This window comes from Bufo gargarizans, chromosome 7 (genome assembly GCF_014858855.1).
Source record: "Bufo gargarizans isolate SCDJY-AF-19 chromosome 7, ASM1485885v1, whole genome shotgun sequence".
In the NCBI taxonomy this organism is placed as follows: domain Eukaryota; kingdom Metazoa; phylum Chordata; class Amphibia; order Anura; family Bufonidae; genus Bufo; species Bufo gargarizans.
Genome location: NC_058086.1, coordinates 21360458 through 21385995, shown reverse-complemented (window position 1 = coordinate 21385995; position 25538 = coordinate 21360458). Strand labels below are relative to the sequence as shown.

General features: G+C 41.5%; 1 protein-coding gene across 1 annotated transcript in view; it reads right to left on the bottom strand.

Annotated features, from left to right (window-relative positions):
- The window catches only part of LOC122944115 (IQ motif and SEC7 domain-containing protein 2-like), a 294359-nt gene that overhangs the window by 139252 nt on the left and 129569 nt on the right, over positions 1-25538 (bottom strand). Inside the window, exon 2 of the mRNA XM_044302348.1 lies at positions 20816-20845. Coding sequence (XP_044158283.1) covers positions 20816-20845 — 30 coding nt within the window. The remainder of the gene's footprint in view (positions 1-20815; positions 20846-25538) is intronic.

The window sequence follows — 25538 nt, the reverse complement described above, 5'->3', positions numbered from 1 at the left end:
CCACCGTAAAAAAAAAAAAAAACGGTGTAAAAAAAGCAATTTTTTGTCATCTTACTTCACAAAAAGTGTAACAGCAAGCGATCAAAAAGTCATATGCACCCCAAAATAGTGCCAATAAAACCGTAATCTCATCCCGCAAAAAATGAGACCCTACTTGAGATAATCGCCCAAAAACTGAAAAAACTATGGCTCTTAGACTATGGAGACACTAAAACTTTTTTTTGTTTTAAAAATTAATTCATTGTGTAAAACTTACATAAATAAAAAAAACTTGTATACATATTAGGTATCGCCGCGTCCGTGACAACCTGCTCTATAAAATTACCACATGATCTAACCGGTCAGATGAATGTTGTAAATAACAAAAAAAAAAAACGGTGCCAAAAAAGCTATTTCTTGTTACCTTGCCGCACAAAAAGTGTAATATAGAGCAACCAAAAATCATATGTACCCTAAACTAGTACCAACAAAACTGCCACCTTATCCCGTAGTTTCTAAAATGGGGTCACTTTTTTGGAGTTTCTACTCTAGGGGTGCATCAGGGGGGCTTCAAATGGGACATGGTGTCAATAAAACCAGTCCAGCAAAATCTGCCTTCCAAAAACCGTATGGCATTCCTTTCCTTCTGCGCCCTGCCGTGTGCCCGTTCAGCAGTTTACGACCACATATGGGGTATTTCTGTAAACTACAGAATCAGGGCCATAAATAATGAGTTTTGTTTGGCTGTTAACCCTTGCTTTGTAACTGGAAAAAAAATATTAAAATGGAAAATCTGCCAAAAAAGTGAAATTTTGAAATTGTATCTCTATTTTCCATTAAATCTTGTGCAACACCTAAAGGGTTAACAAACTTTGTAAAATCAGTTTTGAATACCTTGAGGGGTGTAGTTTCTTAGATGGGGTCACTTTTATGGAGTTTCTACTCTAGGGTTGCATCAGGGGGGCTTCAAATGGGACATGGTGTCAAAAAAACTGTCCAGCAAAACCTGCCTTCCAAAAACCATATGGCGCACCTTTCACTCTACGCCCCGCTGTGTGGCCGTACAGTAGTTTACGGCCACATATGGGGTGTTTCTGTAAACGGCAGAGTCAGGGCAATAAAGATACAGTCTTGTTTGGCTGTTAACCCTTGCTTTTTTAGTGGAAAAAATTGGTTAAAATGGAAAATTAGGCAAAAAAATGAAATTCTCAAATTTCATCCCCATTTGCCAATAACTCTTGTGCAACACCTAAAGGGTTAATGAAGTTTGTAAAATCAGTTTTGAATACCTTGAGGGGTGTAGTTTCTTAGATGGGGTCACTTTTATGGAGTTTCTACTCTAGGGGTGCATCAGGGGGCTTCAAATGGGACATGGTGTCAAAAAAACAGTCCAGCAAAACCTGCCTTCCAAAAACCATATGGCGCACCTTTCACTCTACGCCCCGCTGTGTGGCCGTACAGTAGTTTACGGCCACATATAGGGTGTTTCTGTAAACGGCAGAGTCAGGGCAATAAAGATACAGTCTTGTTTGGCTGTTAACCCTTGCTTTGTTAGTGGAAAAAATGGGTTAAAATGGAAAATTAGCCAAAAAAATGAAATTCTCAAATTTCATCCCCATTTGCCAATAACTCTTGTGCAACACCTAAAGGGTTAACGAAGTTTGTAAAATCAGTTTTGAATACCTTGAGGGGTGTAGTTTATAGAATGGGGTCATTTTTGGGTGGTTTCTATTATGTAAGCCTCGCAAAGTGACTTCAGAGCTGTAGTGGTCCCTAAAAATTTGGTGTTTGTAAATTTCTGAAAAATTTCAAGATTTGCTTCTAAACTTCTAAGCCTTGTAACATCCCCAAAAAATAAAATATCATTCCCAAAATAATTCAAACATGAAGTAGACATATGGGGAATGTAAAGGCATCACAATTTTTAGGTGTATTACTATGTATTACAGAAGTAGAGAAACTGAAACTTTGAAATTTACAAATTTTTCCAAATTTTTGTTAAATTAGGTATTTTTTGGTGCAAAAAAAATATTTTTTTTTTACTTCATTTTACCAGTGTCATGAAGTACAAAACAATCTCAGAACGGCCTGGATAAGTCAAAGCGTTTTAAAGTTATCAGCACTTAAAGTGACTCTGGTCAGATTTGCAAAAAATGGCCTGGTCCTAAGGTGTAAAAAGGCTGTGTCCTTAAGGGGTTAAAGGAAACCTGTCACCTGGATTTTGGGTATAGAGCTGAGGACATGGGCTGCTAGATCGCCCCTAGCACATCCGCAATATCCAGTTCCCATAGCTCTCTGTGCTTTTATTGTGTCAAAAAAACTATTTTATATACAAACCGGATTCCCAAAAAGTTGGGACACTATACAAATCGTGAATAAAAACTGAATGCAATGATGTGGAGGTGCCAACTTCTAATATTTTATTCAGAATAGAACATAAATCACGGAAAAAAGTTTAAACTGAGAAAATGTACCATTTTAAGGGAAAAATATGTTGAATCAGAATTTCATGGTGTCAACAAATCCCCAAAAAGTTGGGACAAGGCCATTTTCACCACTGTGTGGCATCTCCCCTTCTTCTTACAACACTCAACAATGGCAATAATACATGTTGCCAAATGACCTAATTAGTGTTAATTGGTCTTCCAGCTCTTCGTTATGCTCAAATTTACTTTTTCCAGCCTCTTATTGCTACTTGTCCCAACTTTTTTGGGATTTGTTGACACCGTGAAAATTTGAATCAACGTATTTTTCCTTTAAAATGATACATTTACTCGGATTAAACGTTTGATCTGTCATCTACGTTCTATTACAAATAAAATATTGACATCATCAATGCATTCAGTTTTTATTCACAATTTGTTTAGTGTCCCAACTTTTTTGGAATCCGGTTTGTATCTGTAAATTAGGCTACTAACATCTCCGGAGACCAGCCACGCCAACTGTGAAGGAGCCGAGCACCGCCCCGCATACTCCGAATCTCCTCCTTGCTCCCCGACGTCACAAAGCTAGAGAGCTGTAATCTCGTGATGCGTGAGCTAGCGCATGTGCAGTGTCGACATAGTGTTCCTTCCCTGTGCTGGAATCAGCTTCAGGGAATGAACTGCGCATGCGTTAGCTCGGGCATCGCAAGATTACGGCGCTCTAGCTTTGTGACATCGGGGAGCAAGGAGGAGATTGGGAGGATGCGGTGCGGTGCTGGACTCCTTCACAGTGGGTGTGCCTGGGCTCAGAATCAGAGAACGCTGGACTCATCTCTCAAACATGGAGGAGACAGGACTCATCTAAGGTTAATTTACATGTATATAAAATCGTTTTTTGACACAATAAAAGCACACAGAGCTATGGGAACTGGATATTGTGGATGTGCTAGTGGCGATCTAGCAGCCCATGTCCTCAGCTCTATACCTAGAAATCCAGGTGACAGGTTCCCTTTAAAGATAATACAAACGGATCCGTTCTGAACGGATGCAGACGGTTGTATTATCTGAAAGGATCCGTCTGTGCAGATCCATGACGGATCCGCACCAAACGCAAGTGTGAAAGTAGCCTTCATTTTCTCACTCATTTGAGAAAAAATTGTCGAAGGAGAGTCACAGGAGACCAGAGACTGCTGTATACTAATTTTCAGAGCAATTGGAGCACATTTGATTTGTGCAGAATTGATTTGGACATGAATCAATATTTTTTTTACATTTATACAATCACAGAAAATAATGCACTATAATAATAGATGCAAGCATAACATATGGACTAAGCCCTCACTCTATTGATAAAATCTGAGACACTTGGTCAATACATTCTGATCAAAACACATCTAAGCCCACCTACCAAGCGACAAGGTGGTTTCAGTTCAGGCGGGTCCTACGCTAAACCTGCCTATGCCATTATGCATTTATGTTCAGGAGCGCAGACCCCGCACGTATAGGGCCAGATTTATCATTAGCTCAGGTCAGAATAATGGAGTGAAAAAGTCCCAAAAAAAGTCCCAAACGCTAAAACTTTTTTCTGCTCTGCACTATGCTCGCCAGTTTTCTGAAAGTGGGCGTGTTTTCTCATGTAAATGAATCTCTAGACAGATTTACTACTGGGACTATTTAAAAAGTCGCAAAAAAGTCGCAATTTCACTCCAGTGAGGACCATGCTTATCTTATGAGACTTTTTAATAGAACATGCGACTTTTTCATAAAAACTTGCGACTTTTGTAAAGCTGCTTACTGACGGATAAACTGCTACCATCAAACCACATTTATTACAGTCTTAAAGGGCCGATCATAGATCTGACTTGGCTAAAACTGACTTTAGCCATATGTTAAAGTGGAGTGAGCTTTCAGAGTCATGATAAATCTGGCCCATAGTGTTTTGCTCCTAGTTAACTTAACGTGCAGCAGGAACCGGTGGGAGGAGGAGCACACACACCTACAGTATATGTACCACCTTAATCAAGGTGCCTTTTTTTTCAATTTGCTGAATCAGACATGAAACAAATTTCAAGAAATGTACTCATCTCTAGTATTAATGTCAACACTAATAAGTGCATGATCAAATATAATTAAATCATGTAATTTTTTTTACATTTTGAAAACTTGCAGATTTTTTTTTTAACGAAATTCTGTTTGTACAAAATTACATATTTAGTACACCAGAAAACTAACATAATATCACCAACTTACCTGTCCGGGGTCCAGCCCCGTGCCCGGTGACACGCTGCCTAAGCATGCCCTCTGGTGATGAGATGTGTCCATAACAACATAGCACTCAATCTGTTCCTCCCCGAAGCGGGCGCACACTGAGGGAGGTTAATACGTTATTTCGTAAAGTGTTGTCACAACCAGACAGCTGAGAAGCTCTGACAGAGGCCTTTCAGAACCTCCTCTTTGAGTTTCTGTGTTGTGGTATTCAGCTCCTCCTCTCCTTAGCCTCTCTCAGCTGTCATGTGTTGGACTAATTGCTTCCCTTTAAATTCTTCCCCAGAAGGCTTTTCTGGGCGGCTTATATTTCTTCCTGGAGTATGTGTGCATGCCCATCTGGTTCTCCTCTCCTCTACAAAGTTAAGTGTTATACTGTTATCAGTTATTTTCTGTTTGCTGGATCCCAGGTGACCCTGACTCCCTCCGTGTCTGGTGTAGGGAGCCGGTGGTCGTGTCCCCTCACTATTGTAGGGTGCTCAGGGGTTATATAGTCAAGGTACGTGGATATGCATACCTCCACCATTCGGATCTATGCATAGGCTAAGCAGCCAGGGAAAGTGCCAGGTCTTCTACAGGGGTCTCCCTTTTGTTCCTTAGCTGTTGGATCCAGCGAGTCATTTGTGCATGTTGTTTTGCCTTGTTACCTGTACACATTCCGTGACAAGTGTATCTGGTTTTGCTTTAGACTGAGTGACAACTCAGCCAGCCTTTTCTGGTGCAACTTGTATATTGGTCCAATGGGGCACCAAGTCCATGGACCTATCAGGTCTTGATGGAGGCACTCAATGCCCTATTTAAATCTTATGCAGGCAATACACTATTGCCAGCTATAGGTTTTCACTCCCTATCTGTGCTACCAGTTCTGTTCTGTGTGCATTTGGATTGCTTATTATATTGACCTCGGCTTGCCTTTGATAACTCTGTTTCGTGATTTGGTACTGTGCTTCCCGTCTGACTTTGGCTTGGCTATTCTGACTACCCTCTGTTGTATGATTTGTAACTGTACTGTACACCCTGTTCCGACCCATTTCTGTATGACTTTGTTTTTGTGTAGTTTCTTCTGTGTGTGTCATTCCTGCTGGAACCCAGCCTGCTTTCCTTGCCTACTTGCAGTGCAAGCCCGAAGTAGCAAGTCTGCAACTGGTCAACATTCCCTACTGGAATGTTGGGAATGTTGACCAGTTGCAGACTTGCTGCTTCGGCAGAGAAAGCGGGCTGGGTTCCAGTTAGGGCTCACTGTCTGTGTGTTCCTGCCATAAATGCTTTGATAAATCCCTAAAACTTTTGCCCTGATTTATCAACTGGAGACAAACTTAAATTTGTCTTCACATTTGTCTATTTGTTGCCCAACCCTTTACAAGATCACTATCTGATTGGCGAGGGTCCAAAACGCTGCACCTCCACCAATCAGCTGTTCTGGAGTAGCTCCAGTGTCGGCAATTGCCGCCAGAAATATACAGAGCCCCATCCATTGAGCACTGGATGGAGCTAATTACTGCAGTGCTGATCTTAATTTCTTCAATACCTGCCTTCGGGATGCCAAAATGACACTCTTTTGGCATTCATCAGGCCAACGGCGCTCAATGAATACATTAGGCATGTGCTCTGGGAGTTGATCCTATTATGTGGAAAAAATGTGTTGGGAAAAAAAGGCAAACATGGTGGAATAATATAGATCTGCAACATACTGTATTTATCTAAGATCTGAAGGGAAAGGCAGCCTAAATGTAACATCCATGAGGATACCCAAGACGTTTTTATTTTTCACTGGAAGTCTACGAGAACTTATATCGGTTGCAATAGCAACAAAGCCACTTTCTTTATGAGATTTTTCATACTGTACATCTTGTAACCAGTAGATACAGAAGACTCAAGGTCACCGACAAATTTCAGAATCATTGTTACAAATGTGTACATATGTAAATGAGCAGATTATAATCAGGTTTGAAGACCTGTGTCACACATTACTGGCAGGAAAGAAGATGAAGACAAGATCCTTCATTATGACTCATTTATTTCTTTCAGACGCTAACAGAATTTGCTCAGATCTATAGTAAGGAATTATTTGTCTTGTCTCAAATCCTAATATAATTAATTCTTCAAATGAAGAAAAGATATAAGATTTATATGAATAAAGTAACAGTTTGACGATTTTTCAGTTCCTTATAAACATCACTGACTAGGTGACAATACTCCATCATTTGCACCCCATAATGACACAAAAGATGAACCCACAAATAGGCTGGTACAAACAATGAATGCACTCAAAATATACACTGAACTATCTGCAATTATAAGCTTACCATTGGATAATTTGTAATGTAACATCACACAGCCAGATATCTGGGCCCTGTGGAGCTGAGTACTGTCCACATCTTTTGAAATTCATTGATTGGGTGCAAATTATTGAAGGGGTTTTACCATTTTGAACCTTTATGGCAGGGATGCCCAACCTGCGCCCCTCCAGCTGTTACAAAACTACAACTCCCAGCATGCTTGGACAGCCTACAGGTATTAACCTACAACAGGGCATGGTGGGAGTTTTTACAGCTGGAGGAAAGTAGGTTGGGATTCCCTGATTTATAGCATATTGACAGATGTATGATATATGCAGATCTGGGACCCACTTCCTGGACGAATCTCTATCAAGAGAATGGGACTTATAGAAAGAACCTTAGTCTTGTTGCCTGGTTTATAAGACTCTCTCCATAAGGATATATAGTACCCCTTGAATCCTGACCTAGGCCTCTCACCCGGTTAAACCAGTTCTCTCTGCTCTACACTAATGAGGGGAAATCACCCCGAAACAGCTGTTCGCAGATGAGATGCTGGCTTATTTATTGTCTAAGTCATGTCTCAAGGCCTGTTTAAAGGGTTGAACATTGACTTATAGGATAGCTGCCTTACATCTGGTGGTATTAGAGGCAGAGCTTGTTAAGAGCTGATTTGCATACCGTTTTCCTAATATAATTCCAGTACATATGAGAATAGACCCTGAACACCGAGGTCCACAGGTACAGCATGTCAATTCTAGTTAGAAATTTAATTAGCTACTGAAGGTGGTGGAGATGCCAACAATTACCAACAAATAACAGGGTAATGAATGAAGCCATTTCGGAACGTAATAACTGTATGTTAGTTGTATTACAGCAGATAGAGAAGAATGAATGAGCTACTGTTACTGAGTACCGTAATATGACAAAGAAATTATATTAGTCACATAGTAAGAATTATGTCCTCACCGCCTCGAGACAAGAGAATCAAATCACCCGTTCTCAGCCAACACAATAAGTCATTAAAAACTCCTCAGGAATGCAAATCCAGGCGTGCTGCGAGCAGAGCAGCAAACATCGCAGTGCGCGTACGTCACAACCGCCATAAATAACACATTTATAGCCAGTTTCACAAAACACATACTTAGCTTCCGATCTCATGTTTAAGGTAATCAACTTGGTATTTCTTAAAGAGAACCTGTCGCGTTGAACATGGTTGATATATAGATTCAAGGGAAAAATTTCAGTATAACTTAAATTTTATTGTTTTAAATTCCTGCTCATTCTAGGCTTAGAAGTCCAGGAGGCAGTTCTATCAGTGATTGACAGCTACCTTTGTATACACAGTCATAGAGGGAAGGCTGTCAATCACTGATAGAACCAATTCCTCGGCTTCAAAGCCCAGAATGAGCAGGAATTGAAAATAATAAAATACAAGTTAATCTTAAACTATATATCGATCAGTTTTCCTTTAAATGCACATTGCAAAAGAAGTATTGTTACCCATGAAATGGCAGAGCTTTAAACTCCCAGCTTACTCTTTATAACACTACAGTATTATTTTTTTATTTTTTTTGTTAATTTGGACCCGAGCCAGTTGTATGTGTGGAAAAATTCATACTCGCCAGCTACACAGGTGTTCTGTTCCGGCTCTCTACACTGGTCTTCAGGTCCCCATCTGTCAACTTCCAGAAAGACAGTGTCACGTGTACCTCTGCAGGCAGTGTCTGGCCTCAGCAGTGAAGTGTCTCCAAGTGGCACGTGACCCAGCAGTGACTTTCTGCTTGGGGACATGTCACATGTCCAGGCCAGACATTGGATGTGACCCTGTCTATGCAGAAGTTGGATGGAAGGCCAGTGAAGAGAATGAGGGAGCCGTAACAGAGCAGTGATGAGCAGGTGAGTGAATTCTTCTACAGGTATAGCTAGGTCAGACGCAAATTAACAAAAAAGGCTTGACATCCCCTTTAAAGAGAAAATGCCCCAACCTCATAGATGTTTAAAAGACTGAATACCTTTCCAACAGAATCATCGCTGACTCTTGGGTGTTTTACTTTAACTTCTAGGTTCTCCCATTCTACCATTTTTGGGACTATATTGTTGAATTAAAAGTTGGGTGGTCCCTAAAGCTAAGTGTCAATGCAACGTCACCTCAGTTATTGACAGTGAGCATTGAGGACCACCCATCCCCAAACCAATAATGGTTGAATGGGAGAACCTACAAGTAAAAGAAAAACAATGCCAAAGTTAGCAATGATTTGGCTACAAAGTTATGCATCCTGTTGACCTACTGTTTTCTTTAAATTCTGGTTGTTATAGCCCCCCGCTTAATTGAAACTTTGGAGCTTACTGAACAATATTAAAAAAATTTAGTTCAATGGAAGCCATCACCAGGAAACTGCAAAAACTGTATCTTTACTTTTGATGGCACACTTTTCTCACTCAAACCAAAATAGATGTTTATCCTGTTGTCACTGAAAAATTGGTTACCAAAACAAGAGACTTCTATGGGAGAGTTTTATAGCCATGCTGTGTGACCTGTGCAGAGGTCATTGTAAAAGGAAGGAATAGATAAGCTCTGACAATCACCTATTGTGAATGGAGGATCCTGTCTTATCTATACACAGAGGTGATATCATTACAGGCAGGATTAGAATGATATATAACTGCAGTAAAGTGATCTGTACAGACCAACGTGGCACCTATTATTAGGCTTAGTGGCCAGTGAAAAAACTGCAGGATTTTATGGTTTTTATTTAAATATAGATATTGACATGGAAAATTTAAAATAACCATCCAAAATGCTTTAAAAATATGCTAAACATAAAAATGTGATTTAAATAGGTAATTTTCTGATGACACATCAGAAAAGGTCTGTAACGCTATGGCCAGGATCACCAAAATGTTTGGCAACAGGGAAAGTTGTCTTTTTCACCTTTATTGAATGACGGTGAGACCTTATCTTCGCCCTGAGTTTCTCCCACATGTCTGCCCTGTTTCTCCCACATAAAGACCCTGGGGTAGATTTATGAAAACTGGTGTAAAGTAGAACTGGCTTAGTTGCCCATAGGAACCAATCAGATTCCACTGTTCATTTTTAAGAGCTACTCCGTCCTTGAGTTGGATATTTAGTGCACATAATGAGGTTCACCACATTAGATGCAGAACACATGAATGTTCCAGAAATCTTGGGGATATGTATCCTGTCTATGGTCAGTATGTGTGAACAGGTTTTGCAGCTCCTCACATTGCAGGAAAAAGTTCCTTCTGTATACTGGATGGTAGTGATCATCGGATTTCTTAAATTCTGAGGTTGTCTGAAGCATAGCATGGGAGGGTCTGGGAATATTGTCCTGAGATAGTAATCTTTGTGTAGAGTATTGTATAGTTTCCTTGTGGTTTTTCATAGTACCTCTAGTAGTGGGTCACTACTAGAGGTACACGGTGTCACAGCCTCGGTGTTGTACGCTTTGACACCTTTGCCGTACATGCCGGTTGCCAGGGGCAACGTCTGGTTGTCTGCATGTGTGTTCTTTGCTCCCCTTTTCCTGGTTCCTCCTCTGTCTTATGCTGGAAGGGTTAACTCCCTGGCTGGGTATGGTCACTTGGGTTTCATTACCTGTGGCTCCCTGGCTGAAGTCAGTTGTACTCCAGCCGTCGTTGGTGCTGGAGCTCTGCTCCAGTCTAGGGTGTTCTGTCTGCCCTGTCCTTGAGGGCCACCTAGTGGGACATCGATGTCTCCTGCGGCCCAGTCCTTGAGGGCCACCTAGTGGGACATCAATGTCTCCTGCGATGTCTCTCTGTCCTCCCTTCACTACCCTTGCATATGTTGGGTAATGTTTATGTATGGGTGGTTGTTGTCTTGTCTAGTGGTTGTTACATGTCTGGTCCCTTGGTGTTTGTAGTCCAGAATGTTTGCTAGACTTGTTCCTGTGTTGTGTTCCTCCAGAAGGGGGCTGGTTTCCCGGAGGGGTGAACCATAAGCCTGTATGCAGCGCTTCCTGGGGCTGCCTTGCACCTTGTGGCATGGGGTCCAGGCAGTAGCTGGTGTGCTGGATACCTGTGTGTGGGTGTTGTTGGTACGGTGTCCTGTTTGGTGTGTGGGCTCCTGTACTTATGCACGGGTTCCAGTTCTGGTGGCTGCGGCAGGTAAGTGTGTTTCTGTGTACTTACCTGCTGATTTAGTTACTGCATACAGTCTCCTACTTTTCCTTGCAACTAGGCCATTTGTGACTCCTGTTCTTCCATGTCTTGGAAGAACAGGTCATCTCTCCCCTGCTCCTATGAAAGGGATTATCAGGACCAAAGGTATCTTGGGTATTAGCCGTCCTACTATCCAGGTCCGCTCATACGGTGAGTAGTTAGGGGCGAGGATTAGGGACGCTTTAGGAGGTGACCTGCTCCCTGATCCCGGCATCCTGGCCTAGCTGCTTCCTCATTATACCCTACATTGTACGGTGGGGGGTTTCCCCTACTCCCCACCGTGACACACGGTCATTGCCTTCTTTTTGTTTATATAATTAGGAGTTGATTTCTGGGGATCCTGGTGGCTCTGGTGATTTGGCCCTGAATTGTGGTAGGATGGTAGCCCTGGTGTAAAAATATCTGCTTAAGGTAGCCCGAGTGTTCTATTCATCTATTTATCTATCTATCTACCCATTCAATAGATGAATATTTTATCTGTTATCTATCTACCCATTTATCTTTCTATACACATGTTATTTATCTAGTTACATATCTATTTAGCCCAGATCTATAAATTAATAGATACATATTTTATCTATTATCTATCAATCACATATCTATCTTTCTTTTTTTTCAGTCTATCTATCTTTTTATGTATCTGGCTATCTATCTAATCTATCTAACTATCCAGCATCTATCTATCTATCCTTCTATCTATCTATCATGTGAGTTTAAATAAGTGAACATCAGTGTGTACATGATTATTAATTAATGAGCTCAGTCAAACAATGAACATGATCAAAAATTATAAATACATTGTCAATTTCATAAAAACATTTCATCTTGACATCTCAAATATGCATAATTCATAAATATATAGTGGTGTATACAAAGGTGACACAAGTGACCATGATTAATGTGTAAAATATGCAAAAATGTGTGATTATGTCCCAATAGACTACATTATATGCACATGTGAAATTATAATTGATCAAAGAGGTTACAATAACTACAATCGTGGGGCTCCATGTGGCTCAAGTCCGGCGTACAAAAGTTACTAGTGCGCCTGTGTCAGCGCTAATCTCGCGAGAATCTGCTGGCTGAGCGGTGCGGTGTCTCCATACAGGGCAGTGTCTCCATACAGGGAATAATAAAGTTTGCCATATTCAAAATTCTAACTGTGCATGTCTGAGTGGAGCTCAACTACCCACTGTTGCTTTCTCCAATGAGATCAGGGTGTACCACTGTAGGGTTGAGGACAAGGGCACGATCAGTGTCCCCATCCCCAATCCATAAAATCCCTAGACCCCATGAGGGGGAATTAAAATCAATATATCTATTTATCTATCCATATATAGCATATTTATCTAATTATATCTATCTATCTATAAGCTATCTAGCTCATATCTATCTATCTATCTATCTATCTATCTATCTATCTATCTAAAGAAAGGTAACAAGGCAGCACTCCGGACTTGCAGGTAAAAAAGGAAACTTATTACACCATATGCAACGTTTCAGCTCATATCATTGGAGCCTTTGTCAAGCAGTGATAACAGTGCTCATTACAAGTATATATACATTAAACTTAATCTGTACATGATTGTTACCAAACATAATCAATTAATCAATAAACATAATTATCAGTGAAAATATAAAGATTCAATTCATAAAATTTCACATTACAATCTCCAAGTGTTAATTGGTAAAAGTATATGTGCATGAATTCATGTGTACCCATAATCGATGTTCAGTATTATAAAACATACAATTATGCACCGCCCATACCCGCACCGGCCGATCAACACCGCCCACACCCGCGCGCTGGACGATCAACTCCGCCCCACACGCCGTCTGCATGGGAGGCTTGTGGAGCGCGGTGTGCTGACTGATCTGCAATTCTAGCGCACGTTATTGTAACGGGGCATAATGTCTAGTTATTTATAAATATGTAATTGTAGTGGACAAACAGCTGACATAAATATACATCAACACTGTTTTTATATGCTGTGGCAAAACATGGTTTTGAAATTTTTATTACTTGCCAATATTTAAAATATTACTGAATAGACTGTTAGAATTTGTATTATGGCAAGAAAAAAGCAGCTAAGTAAAGAAAAACGAGTGGCCATCATTACTTTAAGAAATGAAGGTCAGTCATTCTGAAAAATTGGGAAAACTTAGAAAGTGTCCCCAAGTGCAGTCACAAAAACCATCAAGCGCTACAAAGCAACTGGCTCACATGCGGACCGCCCCAGGAAAGGAAGACCAAGAGTCACCTCTGCTGCGGAGGATAAGTTCATCCGAGTCACCAGCCTCAGAAATCGCAGGTTAACAGCAGCTCAGATTAGAGACCAGGTCAATGCCACACAGAGTTCTAGCAGCAGACACATCTCTAGAACAACTGTTAAGAGGAGACTGTGTGAATCAGGCCTTCATGGTAGAATCTCTGCTAGGAAACCACTGCTAAGGACAGGCAACAAGCAGAAGAGACTTGTTTGGGCTAAAGAACACAAGGAATGGACATTAGACCAGTGGAAATCTGTGCTTTGGTCTGATGAGTCCAAATTTGAGATCTTTGATTCCAACCACCGTGTCTTTGTGCGACGCAGAAAAGGTGAACGGATGGACTCTACATGCCTGGTTCCCACCGTGAAGCATGGAGGAGGAGGTGTGATGGTGTGGGGGTGCTTTGCTGGTGACACTGTTGGGGATTTATTCAAAATTGAAGGCATACTGAAACAGCATGGCTACCACAGCATCTTGCAGCAGCATGCTATTCCATCCGGTTTGCGTTTAGTTGGACCATCATTTATTTTTCAACAGAACAATGACCCCAAACACACCTCCAGGCTGTTTGACCATGAAGGAGAGTGATGGGGTGCTGCGCCAGATGACCTGGCCTCCACAGTCACCGGACCTGAACCCAATCGAGATGGTTTGGGGTGAGCTGGACCGCACTCCTTCAAGACTGTTGGAAGACCATTTCAGGTGACTACCTCTTGAAGCTCATCAAGAGAATGCCAAGAGTGTGCAAAGCAGTAATCAAAGCAAAAGGTGGCTACTTTGAAGAACCTAGAATATGACATATTTTCAGTTGTTTCACACTTTTTTGTTATGTATATAATTCCACATGTGTTAATTCATAGTTTTGATGCCTTCAGTGTGAATCTACAATTTTCATAGTCATGAAAATAAAGAAAACTCTTTGAATGAGAAGGTGTGTCCAAACTTTTGGTCTGTACTGTATGTGTTAGCTAGATAGATATTACGTAATAGATAAATAGATAAATAGCTAGATATGTGCTAGATAGATAAATATATAGATAGATAACTTGTTAGATATTAGAAGATAGATAGATATTAGATAAATATTAGATAGCCAGATACATAGAAAAAAGAGGAAGGTTGGGCAGCACAGCTGTATAGCAGGTACAAGAGGAGTACCAGCGGCTGTGGTGGCGACCCCCCCCCCCCCCCCAAATAATAGGCTGAAGAAATTCCACGGCACTTCCAAGGAGTAAAATAGTAGAAAAACTTTATTCACCAGACCCGCAACGTTTTGAGCCGCTTCCTGGGATCTTTCTCAAGCAGTGACAACATTAGCAGTGCATTGTGCATATTTATACAGCTTTACATAATTAATCAATAATAATCATAAATACATCAATCAATAGAAATCTCTCAAGATATCAACAAAAAGAACATCATGTGCCATCATTCATCATGTCTCATCGTGCATAGTGTTTACATAGGATACAGTGTCGTAATATGGGCATTATTGCCAGATACATAGCATCATAAATTCATAAAAATATAAATCATCATTTTAATTATAATTAATACATCTGTGGATACCTTCATAATCAAGTGACTAAGTGCAGGTGTACCTTAAAAAAAAAAATCGGGATGAGGAAGGTCCTAGAGTGAGCGATGGATGTGGTCCAAATGGATATCGGCGTGCAGATCAATCTACTGCGCATGTCAAAGGACCTTTTGAAACTTGCGGTCACATGATCCTACCTCCGGTCATGTGTTTAGGACGCTCATGTCACATGTCCTAACTAGCGTTCTAGCGAGTAACTGGATGGTGAGACGTCATGCGTTCCACCATCTTGTGGACCGCATGCTTCACCATGGAAATCTAACAGCCAGTCACATGAGATCCACTGCTAATTCGACACTCGTATAAACTGGGACTGCATAAGCTGGGGCTCCATAAACTAGGACTGCATAAGCTGGGGCTCCATAAACTGGGACTGCATAAGCTGGGGCTCCATAAACTAGGACTGCATAAGCTGGGGCTCCATAAACTGGGACTGCATAAGCTGGGGCTCCATAAACTAGGACTGCATAAGCTGGGGCTCCATAAACTGGGACTGCATAAGCTGGGGCTGTATAAATGAAGCTGAGGCTACATACATGAGGCTGGGGGCTGATCTGAGGCATGGGGGTCTGATCTGAGGTCTGATTGAGGGTCTTATTAACATTGGGGGTCTGATTGCTGGTCTGACCTGAGGTGTAATTAAAAATATTGTCCTCCTCTAAAATCTAGGTGCGTCTTATGTGCCGTGCATCTTATAGGGCAAAAAATACGGCATTTATAATGGTTTAGTAAAAGGTTAATACAAGCTTAATATCATTTTATTTTTAAAGATATTAAAACTTAAAATTCAATTACTGACGCAATATCAGATATATCAAAATAAGAGACATTGAATGGGCGGGGTTTAGGTGTGGTTTGGGGCGTGTGACAGGAGGCGCTTTTGGAGGGACTGGAAGGGGTTGTGGGAGGAGTGGGCAGGAAAAGGGGCGTATCCACCTGTAACTAACTGCTTCCTCATTATACCCTACATTGTACAGTGGGGGATTTCCCCCACTCCCCACCGTGACATCCTTCCCTATATTACTCAGTAGCCAAGGTAATTTTACAATACGCAAAGTCTTATTATAATAAACATTACTTGTGCATGAGACTCTTTAGACATTGTTTGTCAACTCTAATGCCCATCGCGCTCCTTGAGTCTCTCAGATATGACAGGAGGGCAGAATTGGTGAAAACACATTTTTTATATTCATTAAAACTGCAAGGGAAAAATATTCCTAGTCAATTTAAAGTAATTTAACTGCTGAGCGCAATGACAAACCCACAATTTTAGTGTTAAATTACCAAGTTCTGTAACCTTGGGCCGGTGAAGAATAATCAGGATACTGATTGTAATTAATGAGCATTGGGAAGGGATCTATTATCTAAAACGCTGGAAATTAGTTTTCTGGATAAGATTTTTTTTTTTCATTTGAAGCACTTAATTGAAAACATGGTAAAATCGATTTATTTTGCTCTGAAATCTAAATGTTCTCCCTAGACTGACGGAGCATACACATACATTAGTAGGTACAGATACAGTCATGTGAAAAAATTAGGACACCCTTTGAAAGCATGTGGTTTTTTGTAACATTTTTAATAAAAGGTTATTTCATCTCCGTTTCAACAATACAGAGAGATTAAAGTAATCCAACTAAACAAAGAAAACTGAAGAAAAGTCTTTTCCAGATCTTCTGTAAATGTCATTCTACAAAAATGCCTATTCTAACTGAGGAAAAAGATAGGACACCCTCACATGTATTCCCTCTTAAATTGGCTCAGATCTCACACAGGTATATCACACCAGGTGCACATAATTAGTAGATCATTACTCTGCATGTTGAATGAGGCTTGCCCTATTTAAACCTCAGACATTTAGTTTGGTGTGCTCCTGACTGTTGAAGTGAGAGTGAGCACCATGGTGAGAGCAAAAGAGCTGTCAGAGGACTTCAGAAAAAAGATTGTAGCAGCCTATGAGTCTGGGAAGGGATTTAAAAAGATCTCAAAAGATTTTGAAATCAGCCATTCCACTGTCCGGAAGATAGTCTACAAGTGGAGGGCTTTCAAAACAACTGCCAACATGCCCAGGACTGGTCGCCCCAGCAAGTTCACCCCAAGAGCAGACCGCAAGATGCTAAAAGAGGTCTCCAAAAACCCTAAAGTGTCATCTCGAGAACTACAGCAGGCTCTGGCTACTGTTGATGTAGAAGTACATGCCTCTACAATCAGAAAGAGACTGTACAAGTTTAACTTGCATGGGAGGTGTGCAAGGAGGAAACCTTTGCTTTCCAAGAGAAACATCGAGGCCAGACTGACATTTGCCAGAGATAAAGTTGACAAAGACCAGGACTTCTGGAATAATGTTCTTTGGACAGATGAGTCCAAAATTGAATTATTTGGACACAACAGCAGAGGACATGTTTGGCATAAACCAAACACAGCATTCCAAGAAAAGAACCTCATACCAACTGTGAAGCATGGAGGTGGAAGTGTCATGGTTTGGGGCTGCTTTGCTGCAGCAGGACCTGGTCAGCTCACCATCATAGAATCCACGATGAATTCTACTGTGTATCAGAAGGTGCTTGAAGAACATGTGAGACCATCAGTTAGAAAATTAAAGCTGAAGCGGAACTGGACCATGCAACATGACAATGACCCAAAACATACTAGTAAATCAACCAAAGATTGGCTGAAAAAGAAGAAATGGAGAGTCCTGGAATGGCCAAGTCAAAGTCCAGATTTGAATCCCATTGAGATGCTGTGGGGTGACTTGAAAAGGGCTGTACGTGCAAGAAACCCCTCAAACATCTCACAGCTGAAAAAGTTCTGCATTGAGGAGTGGGGTAAAATTTCCTCAGACCGATGTCGAAGACTGGTAGATGGCTACAAGAACCGTCTCACTGCAGTTATTTCAGCCAAAGGAGGTAACACTCGCTATTAGGGGCAAGGGTGTCCTATCTTTTTCCTCAGTTAGAATAGGCATTTTTGTAGAATGACATTTACAGAAGATCTTGAAAAGACTTTTCTTCAGTTTTCTTTGTTTAGTCGGATTACTTTAATCTCTCTGTATTGTTGAAACGGAGATGAAATAACCTTTTATTAAAAATGTTACAAAAAACCACATGCTTTCAAAGGGTGTCCTAATTTTTTCACATGACTGTATATATTAGGAATATTTAGTTAAGACATGCAATGTTTTGCACAATTTTTTAACACTGCATAGCTAAAATCTACATTAGGGGGCATTCACATGACCATAAGTGTTTTGAAGTCTGCAAATTGTTTGCGGACCACACATGGCTGGCGCTGTATAGAAAATGCCTATTCTTGTGGACAAGAATAGGACATGCTCTATTTTTTTTTTGCAGGGCTGTGGAACGGAAGTATGGATGCACCGTGTGCTGTCCGCATCTTTTGCTGCCCCATTGAAATAAATGGGTCTGCACTCGATCCGCAAAATTGCGGACCCAGAATTACGGTTGTGTGAATGCACCCTAAAGGTGTTGTCTGCTTTTGTAATATTGATGACCTATCCGCCAGGTTGTGGGGGGCCGACTACCGGCACCCCCCCGATCAGCTGTTTTGAAGAGACCACAGCGCTCATACAAAGAGCTGTTCTCTTCTCTGTTTACCTTCTTGCTGTCAACATGCAGTGCAGAACAGGTGTAATTACAGCTCCCCCGTCCCATTTACTACAATGGGATGGCTCCTTCTTATTCAAGGCAAGAGGACAGAGCTTTCCCATTGAAGTGAACGGGGAATTACATCTACTCACTGCTGCAATGTCGACGACGAGCAGTTACGTAAATGGTGAATGGTAGGCAGCGTTCCTAGGAGCGCTACGTTCTCTTCAAACTGCTGATCGGCCACCGATCTGACAATGATGACGTATCCTGAAGATAAAGGAAAAGCGGACAACCCCTTTAAGTGTTGAGTAATGGTGTAAGGCTAGGTTTACACATAGCATTTTCGATGTGTTTTTGCTGCATGTGTTTGTATTTAGATCAGGGGTCAGCAACCTTCGGCACTCCAGCTGTTGTGAAACTACAATTCCTGAGAAAAACAGGACAAGTATGCATGCTGGGAGTTGTAGTTTCACAACAGCTGGAGTTCTGGAGGTTGCCTACCGATGGTTTAGATTTTAGATTCACTTTGAAAATGTTCTACTCTGCTACCTAAAACCTAAATACAGATGTAGAAGAGTCAACAGTCACAGTCATAACGCATGAACTAGATGTGATAAATCTCTAGGTGTGTGTGTTAACTCTGTTACATCTGTAGATCATGATGAGTAAACATCTGCACTAGACTCAATGGTGCGGTATATCAGGTCAGCCGTATCATCTCTTCACAGCAACAGCTAGTGCACACGTAAAATTCACATCTCTGCTAGCAGCTACAGTCAACACCCAATTATGGCAGAAAGAACAAGTAATGCCAGAGGCTTTGTATATAACATGTTCTATGTGGCCATCATCTTCATTAGGCCTCATTCACGCGACTGTATTTTTGGTCCTTATCCGCATTTTTGGCAGATACAATGCTAAACCATTAATTTCAATGGGGGCCACAAAAAATGTCCGTTCCGCAGCCCTGCAAATGTCCTATTCTTGTCCGTTTTGCTGACTGTTACAATGGAGCCCGCAAAAAGTACGGACCACAAAACGTGTGAATAGGGCCTGAAATGGCGAATAGCAAATTGTTGCAGTTTCAGTACCAGTAAGACTATTCAAGCTTCATACTACAGCCAGGTGATTACTAAAAGACCCGTCCACAATCTTGACATGTCTGTTTTAGTAGAGAAGAAGCACCAGCATTGTTATTTCATGGGAAATACAAGTATTTTCCAGACTTTTATTTACATGTCATATCCCCCTAATGAATGTCCAACCACATTTTGATGTTGTACACCTGATGCGATTTCTCCATGATAGAAAGAGAAGGCAGAAAAAATAAAATAAAAGGCATAATAAAGTAAGGTGACTAGCCTCTCCAATCCTCTGTGCCCCACATGGAAACAGGTCAATCCCATGAAGGGCCCCTGAGCAAAGATGGGCCCCCAGTGCCCTACCCCCTGCACAAGAGGCACATGGTACAATACACTGACCACACTATACACAGATAGGAAGCGTACAACATCTCAACCATCCTATGTCCTTATACAAACTGGGTAGACTATTAAACTACCCAAATTATTATTATAGATGCATCGGGCAGATGAGATGACTTTTAGGCACAGGGGCACGCCAGCCAGTATCCCTAGGGACCTGCCTTTTTGAGGTTTTCTTCATGGACCCCCATAATCAATCATCTTGAGTGTCCTGATGCTGTCTGAGCAGGTAGTATTTGCATGTAGCTGTATAGTGGGCCCCCAGAATGAATTTTACTGGTGGACCCTAGCAATCCCAGTTCAACACTGTCTCTGCCAGTAGCATTATTCCAAACTAAATACAAATACATGGAGAGGGATCATACTTTTCACCAACCTCTCGCCCTGCCTTCATGATTCAAGGTCCAGTCTCAACACACAAGAAGTGGCATGAAACTCCTGACAAATGAGAGTCAGCGGCCAGTGACCGACTAATGGGCATTCTTCTTTTCTTTTTTTAACCCATTCTGCCCATTTTCTAAAAGGTTTTACCCCACCAGAGAATCCTCTTTAAATTACAGTATACGATGCATATCAAATACAAGCAGGCACAGCATACAATCACTGCACAGTACGTCATTTCTATGTGTGTGGATGATGAGATTAAAAGAAAGTCACTAATGAGCAATGTATCCATACTTACTACATAAAAAATGAATAAATGGTTAATTACCTTACATTTCTTGGCACTTCTTCTTCATACCTGAAAAACAGAAATATTTTTTGTTCACCGATGTATCAGTCATCTTTCTCAAGCACATAGCCTCCTTTAAATGACCTTATAACTGTTTCCGTGGGCTGCTAGATAGCGAGAATGTTCTTGTATAGACCAGCAGGGTGGCTGGTGGCAGATAATCAGGGCTATCAAGCACGTAGCTAAGGTTGTCAAACAACGATAGCCTGTATATGATTTTTTCATTTAGAAATGTTATTTTATTTTAATATTTTAAAATTTGATTTAAAAATATTATTGTTAAATTGTATTTTATTGTTAGCACATACATTTACAAAAAGATTATAGAAAAAAACAAGATATTCAATACACATAAAATATTTGATACTTACCATACATCACTCAGTTTATTTATTTACATTTCCCCATCTTCCTTGTCCCACCTCCCCTCCCCCTCAGAAAAATAAAGGAAGAAAATAACAGCATCCAGCCATATCACAATGTCTTATATAGCTCTAAAGAGGGTGCTTTTCCCCCAAATACTCCACTTAAAAAAAAAAAAAATGCTGGAGCCCTTCCTATATTCCTCTATAACTAATATTCATATTGATAGTACATATTAACCTAATTAAAGGGGTTCTCCGGGTTCAGGGCTGATCCTGGATATAAGCTATTCTTTTACTATATATGAGTGGAACACTGGAGCGTATCCTTGCTCTGATGCTCCACTTGCCTAAGGCTACTTTCACACTAGCGGCAGGACGGATCCGACAGGCTGTTCACCCTGTCGGATCCGTCCTGCCGCTATTTCGACGTGCCGTCAGACTGCCGCTCTGTCCCTATTGACTATAATGGGGACGGGGGGGCGGAGCTCCGTCGCAGCATGGCGGTGCACGGTGAGAGGTCGTTGGACTAAAAGTACTGCATGTCCAACTTTTTAGTCCGGCGTCCTCTCACCGTGCACCGCCGTACTGCGCCGGAGCTCCCCCCTGTCCCCATTATAGTCAATGGGGACAGAGCGGCAGTCCGGCGGCATGGCGAAATAGCGACAGGTCGGATCTGACAGCCGACAGCCTTGCGTGCAAGTCCTGCTGTGACTGCTTTAGCTAGCAAGACATAGGGGGTTTATATGACTATTGGGGGAAGGAGATGCTGCTGTTAAAGGGGACAATTAATTGAATGCTCAATAGAATCATAAGTTCTAAAAGTAAGAAGAGAAACACTGCTGTGACAAATCTGTCAGATTTGCACCTATGACACTGGCTGACCTGTTACATGTGCGCTTGGCAGCTGAAGACATCTGTGTTGGTCCCATGTTTATATGTGCCCGCATTTCTGAGAAAAATTATGTTTTACTATATGCAAATGTTGTTCTAGGAGCAACGGGGGTGTTGCCATTACTCCTAGAATCTCAGCTCTCTCTACAACTGCTGCGCCTTCTCCACTTTGATTGACAGGACCAGATAGTGAAAATATCATCACACCTGTCCATCAAAGTTGAGAGGATGCGGCAGTTATAGAGAGAGAAGAGCCCATAGGAGTAATGGCAACACCCCCGTTGCTCCTAGAGGCTCAATTCCATATATTAAAGCATCATTTTTCTCAGTATTGCGGGCACATATGAACATGGGACCAACAGCCCTTCTGTGCCCTGAAAAAAAAGGCAGAACACAAGCTGCATCACTATCAAGGCAGGAAGACAGTGACTACAGTGTAGTCCAGTATATCACAGCCCTCTTGTAGAGCATCTTCACAGATTGGCCAATAAAATGGAAAGCTCTGGTATTGATTGACTGAGGCTCCAGTGGAATAGTGCCCCCAATGGGCAAATGATCCTGAAAAATGTTAACATGCTCGCTCTATATAACTAATGAGAAAACATTGAACCGTGTATTTCAGACAGACCTCTGGAGTGCAATTGTTTTATGCCGAGAGAAAAAAGTACCAAATAATGCACATAGATTGTTTTCAGTACAAGCCATATTTCAATATAATGTGCATTTAAAACTTTCAAGGGGTGGATTTCAGCTACAATGTACAATGTGACACAGTGAGAGGTTTGGTCTGGGAAAACAGGTATTTTCCTCCCAGCATGTGCTGCTGGGCTGATGTACAGCCAGGTGAGGTCAAATACTGGACCGGATTTTAAATGCCGGTCCAGGTTTTGGCAGCAGCTGGCTGTCCTTAAATAGGCAGGTGGGCTCAAAATCCAGGTCACTGTGTTGGGATCTTGGAGCCTTGTGTCTGAATGAAGGCTTGCTACCTGTTTGGCGTGAAAACAGGTTGGTGCTGCTATGGTCAAGGACTCTTTGAGGCAGAATTGCCGCATGGTGTGAATTACGACCAACACCGCAAAGTGACTTTTTGTTTGAATATGACTGCTTGTTTTGTCATTTGCCTAAAGTGTGAATAAAACACTGAACTGTTTGATCCAAAAAACTTGTTGCTGCCTCTATACTGCGTCCGCTAATCCTGTCTACCAGAGCGAGTCCCCACAACAGTTATTAAACATTCACCAAGACATCTGCTAAAAAAACTTAACCACTACCTTCTCGAAATAGCACAGTTTGACATTTGGAGCAGTCACTGTTGCAGTTCGATACGCACTGCTGCAAAGTCCCCTTTGAAGATACCACTCAGTTAATTTTTTTTCCTTAAAGTACTTAAAATAAAATAAAAGTAATTGAGCTGTCCTTAAAAAATTACATCCTGCTATTTCTCATGTATATGTGACAGTATGCTACAGACAGAGGCAACTGAATGCCATATAGTAGTAAATGCTGCCCATTCACTCCCAATGTAAAAATAAAATACTAAGTAAAAATGTAGTTTTATTTCAGTGCAAAGATATTGTAGATAACTGCAAGAAAAAGGTATAACAACACTGTTTTGTCAGAAGTTGGGCAAAATATATGATGTGGATATGTTTGACATATACAGAGCATTCAGAAAGTCTTCAGACTACCGGTAATTTTATCCCCATCAATTTGCACTCAATCCCCCTTAAAGGGGTTGTCCGGGTTCAAAGCTGAACCCGTAAATACCCCCTTTTTCACCCAGGCAACCCCTCTATACAAGCATCAGAGCATTTCATTTTCTTGAGATCCGGTGACATACTGGGCTCTACATGGGTAAGCTAGGTGGAGGCTTCCACCTAGCACTGAGCGGGGCGGCGTCACCGGCACTAATGGGTGGGCTTTAGTGCTGCCCTAGCCTGTAAAACAGAAATTCTCCACCTAGCTTACCCATGGAGACCCCGGTACGTCACCGGACCTCGAGAAAAGGAAATGCTGCCAAGGCGAAAAAGGGGATATGTCTGGGTTTAGCTCTGAACCTGGACAACCGCTTTAATTAGAAAGTGAAAACAGAATCTTAGAAATGAATTAAAAAGGAAAACTAACATTTTGCACGTACATACATATTCAGACCCTTTGCTATGACACTTGACACTATGACACACGCTCTGGGGGCCTCCTATTTCTCCTCATCATCTTTGAGATGTTTCTGCACCTTTATTGGAGTCCACCTGTGGTAAATTCAGTTAATTGGACATGATTTGGAAAGATGAAGCCCTCTTTATATAAGGTCTCACAGCTGACAATGCATATCAGAGCAACAATCAAGCCATGATGAGGAAAAAACTGCCTGTACAGCTCAGAGACACAATTGTGGGGAAACACAGATCTGGAGAAGGGTACAAAAAATGCCTGCTGCACTGAGTTCTCAAGAGCACAGTGGCCTTCACAATTCTTAAATACAAACCGGATTCCAAAAAAGTTGGGACACTAAACAAATTGTGAATAAAAACTGAATGCAATCATGTGGAGATGGCAAATGTCAATATTTTATTTGTAATAGAACGTAGATGACAGATCAAACGTTTAATCCGAGTAAATGTATCATTTTAAAGGAAAAATAAGTTGATTCAAATTTTCACGGTGTCAACAAATCCCAAAAAAGTTGGGACAAGTAGCAATAAGAGGGTGGAAAAAGTAAATTTGAGCATAACGAAGAGCTGGAAGACCATATAACACTAATTAGGTCAATTGGCAACATAATTGGGTATAAAAAGAGCTTCTCAGAGTGGCAGTGCCTCTCAGAAGCCAAGATGGGTAGAGGATCACCAATTCCCACAGTGTTGCGCAGAAAGATAGTGGAGCAATATCAGAAAGGTGTTACCGGGCGAAAAAGTGCAAAGACTTTGCATCTATCATCATCAACTGTGCATAACATCATCCGAAGATTCAGAGAATCGGGAACAATCTCTGTGCGTAAGGGTCAAGGCCGTAAAACCATACTGGGTGCCCGTGATCTCCGGGCCCTTAAACGACACTGCACCACAAACAGGAATGCTACTGTAAAGGAAATCACTGAATGGGCTCAGGAATACTTCCAGAAACCATTGTCAGTGAACACAATCCACCGTGCCATCCGCCGTTGGCAGCTGAAACTCTACGGTGCAAAGAAGTAGCCATTTCTAAGCAAGATCCACAAGCATCAATTAAAATGGAGTGTGGCAAAATGGAAGACTGTTCTGTGGTCAGACGAGTCACGATTCAAAGTTATTTTTGGAAATCTGGGACGCCATGTCATCCGGACCAAAGAGGACAAGGACAACCCAAGTTGTTATCAACGCTCAGTTCAGAAGCCTGCTTCTCTGATGGTATGGGGTTGCATGAGTGCGTGTGGCATGGGCAGCTTGCATGTCTGGAAAGGCACCATC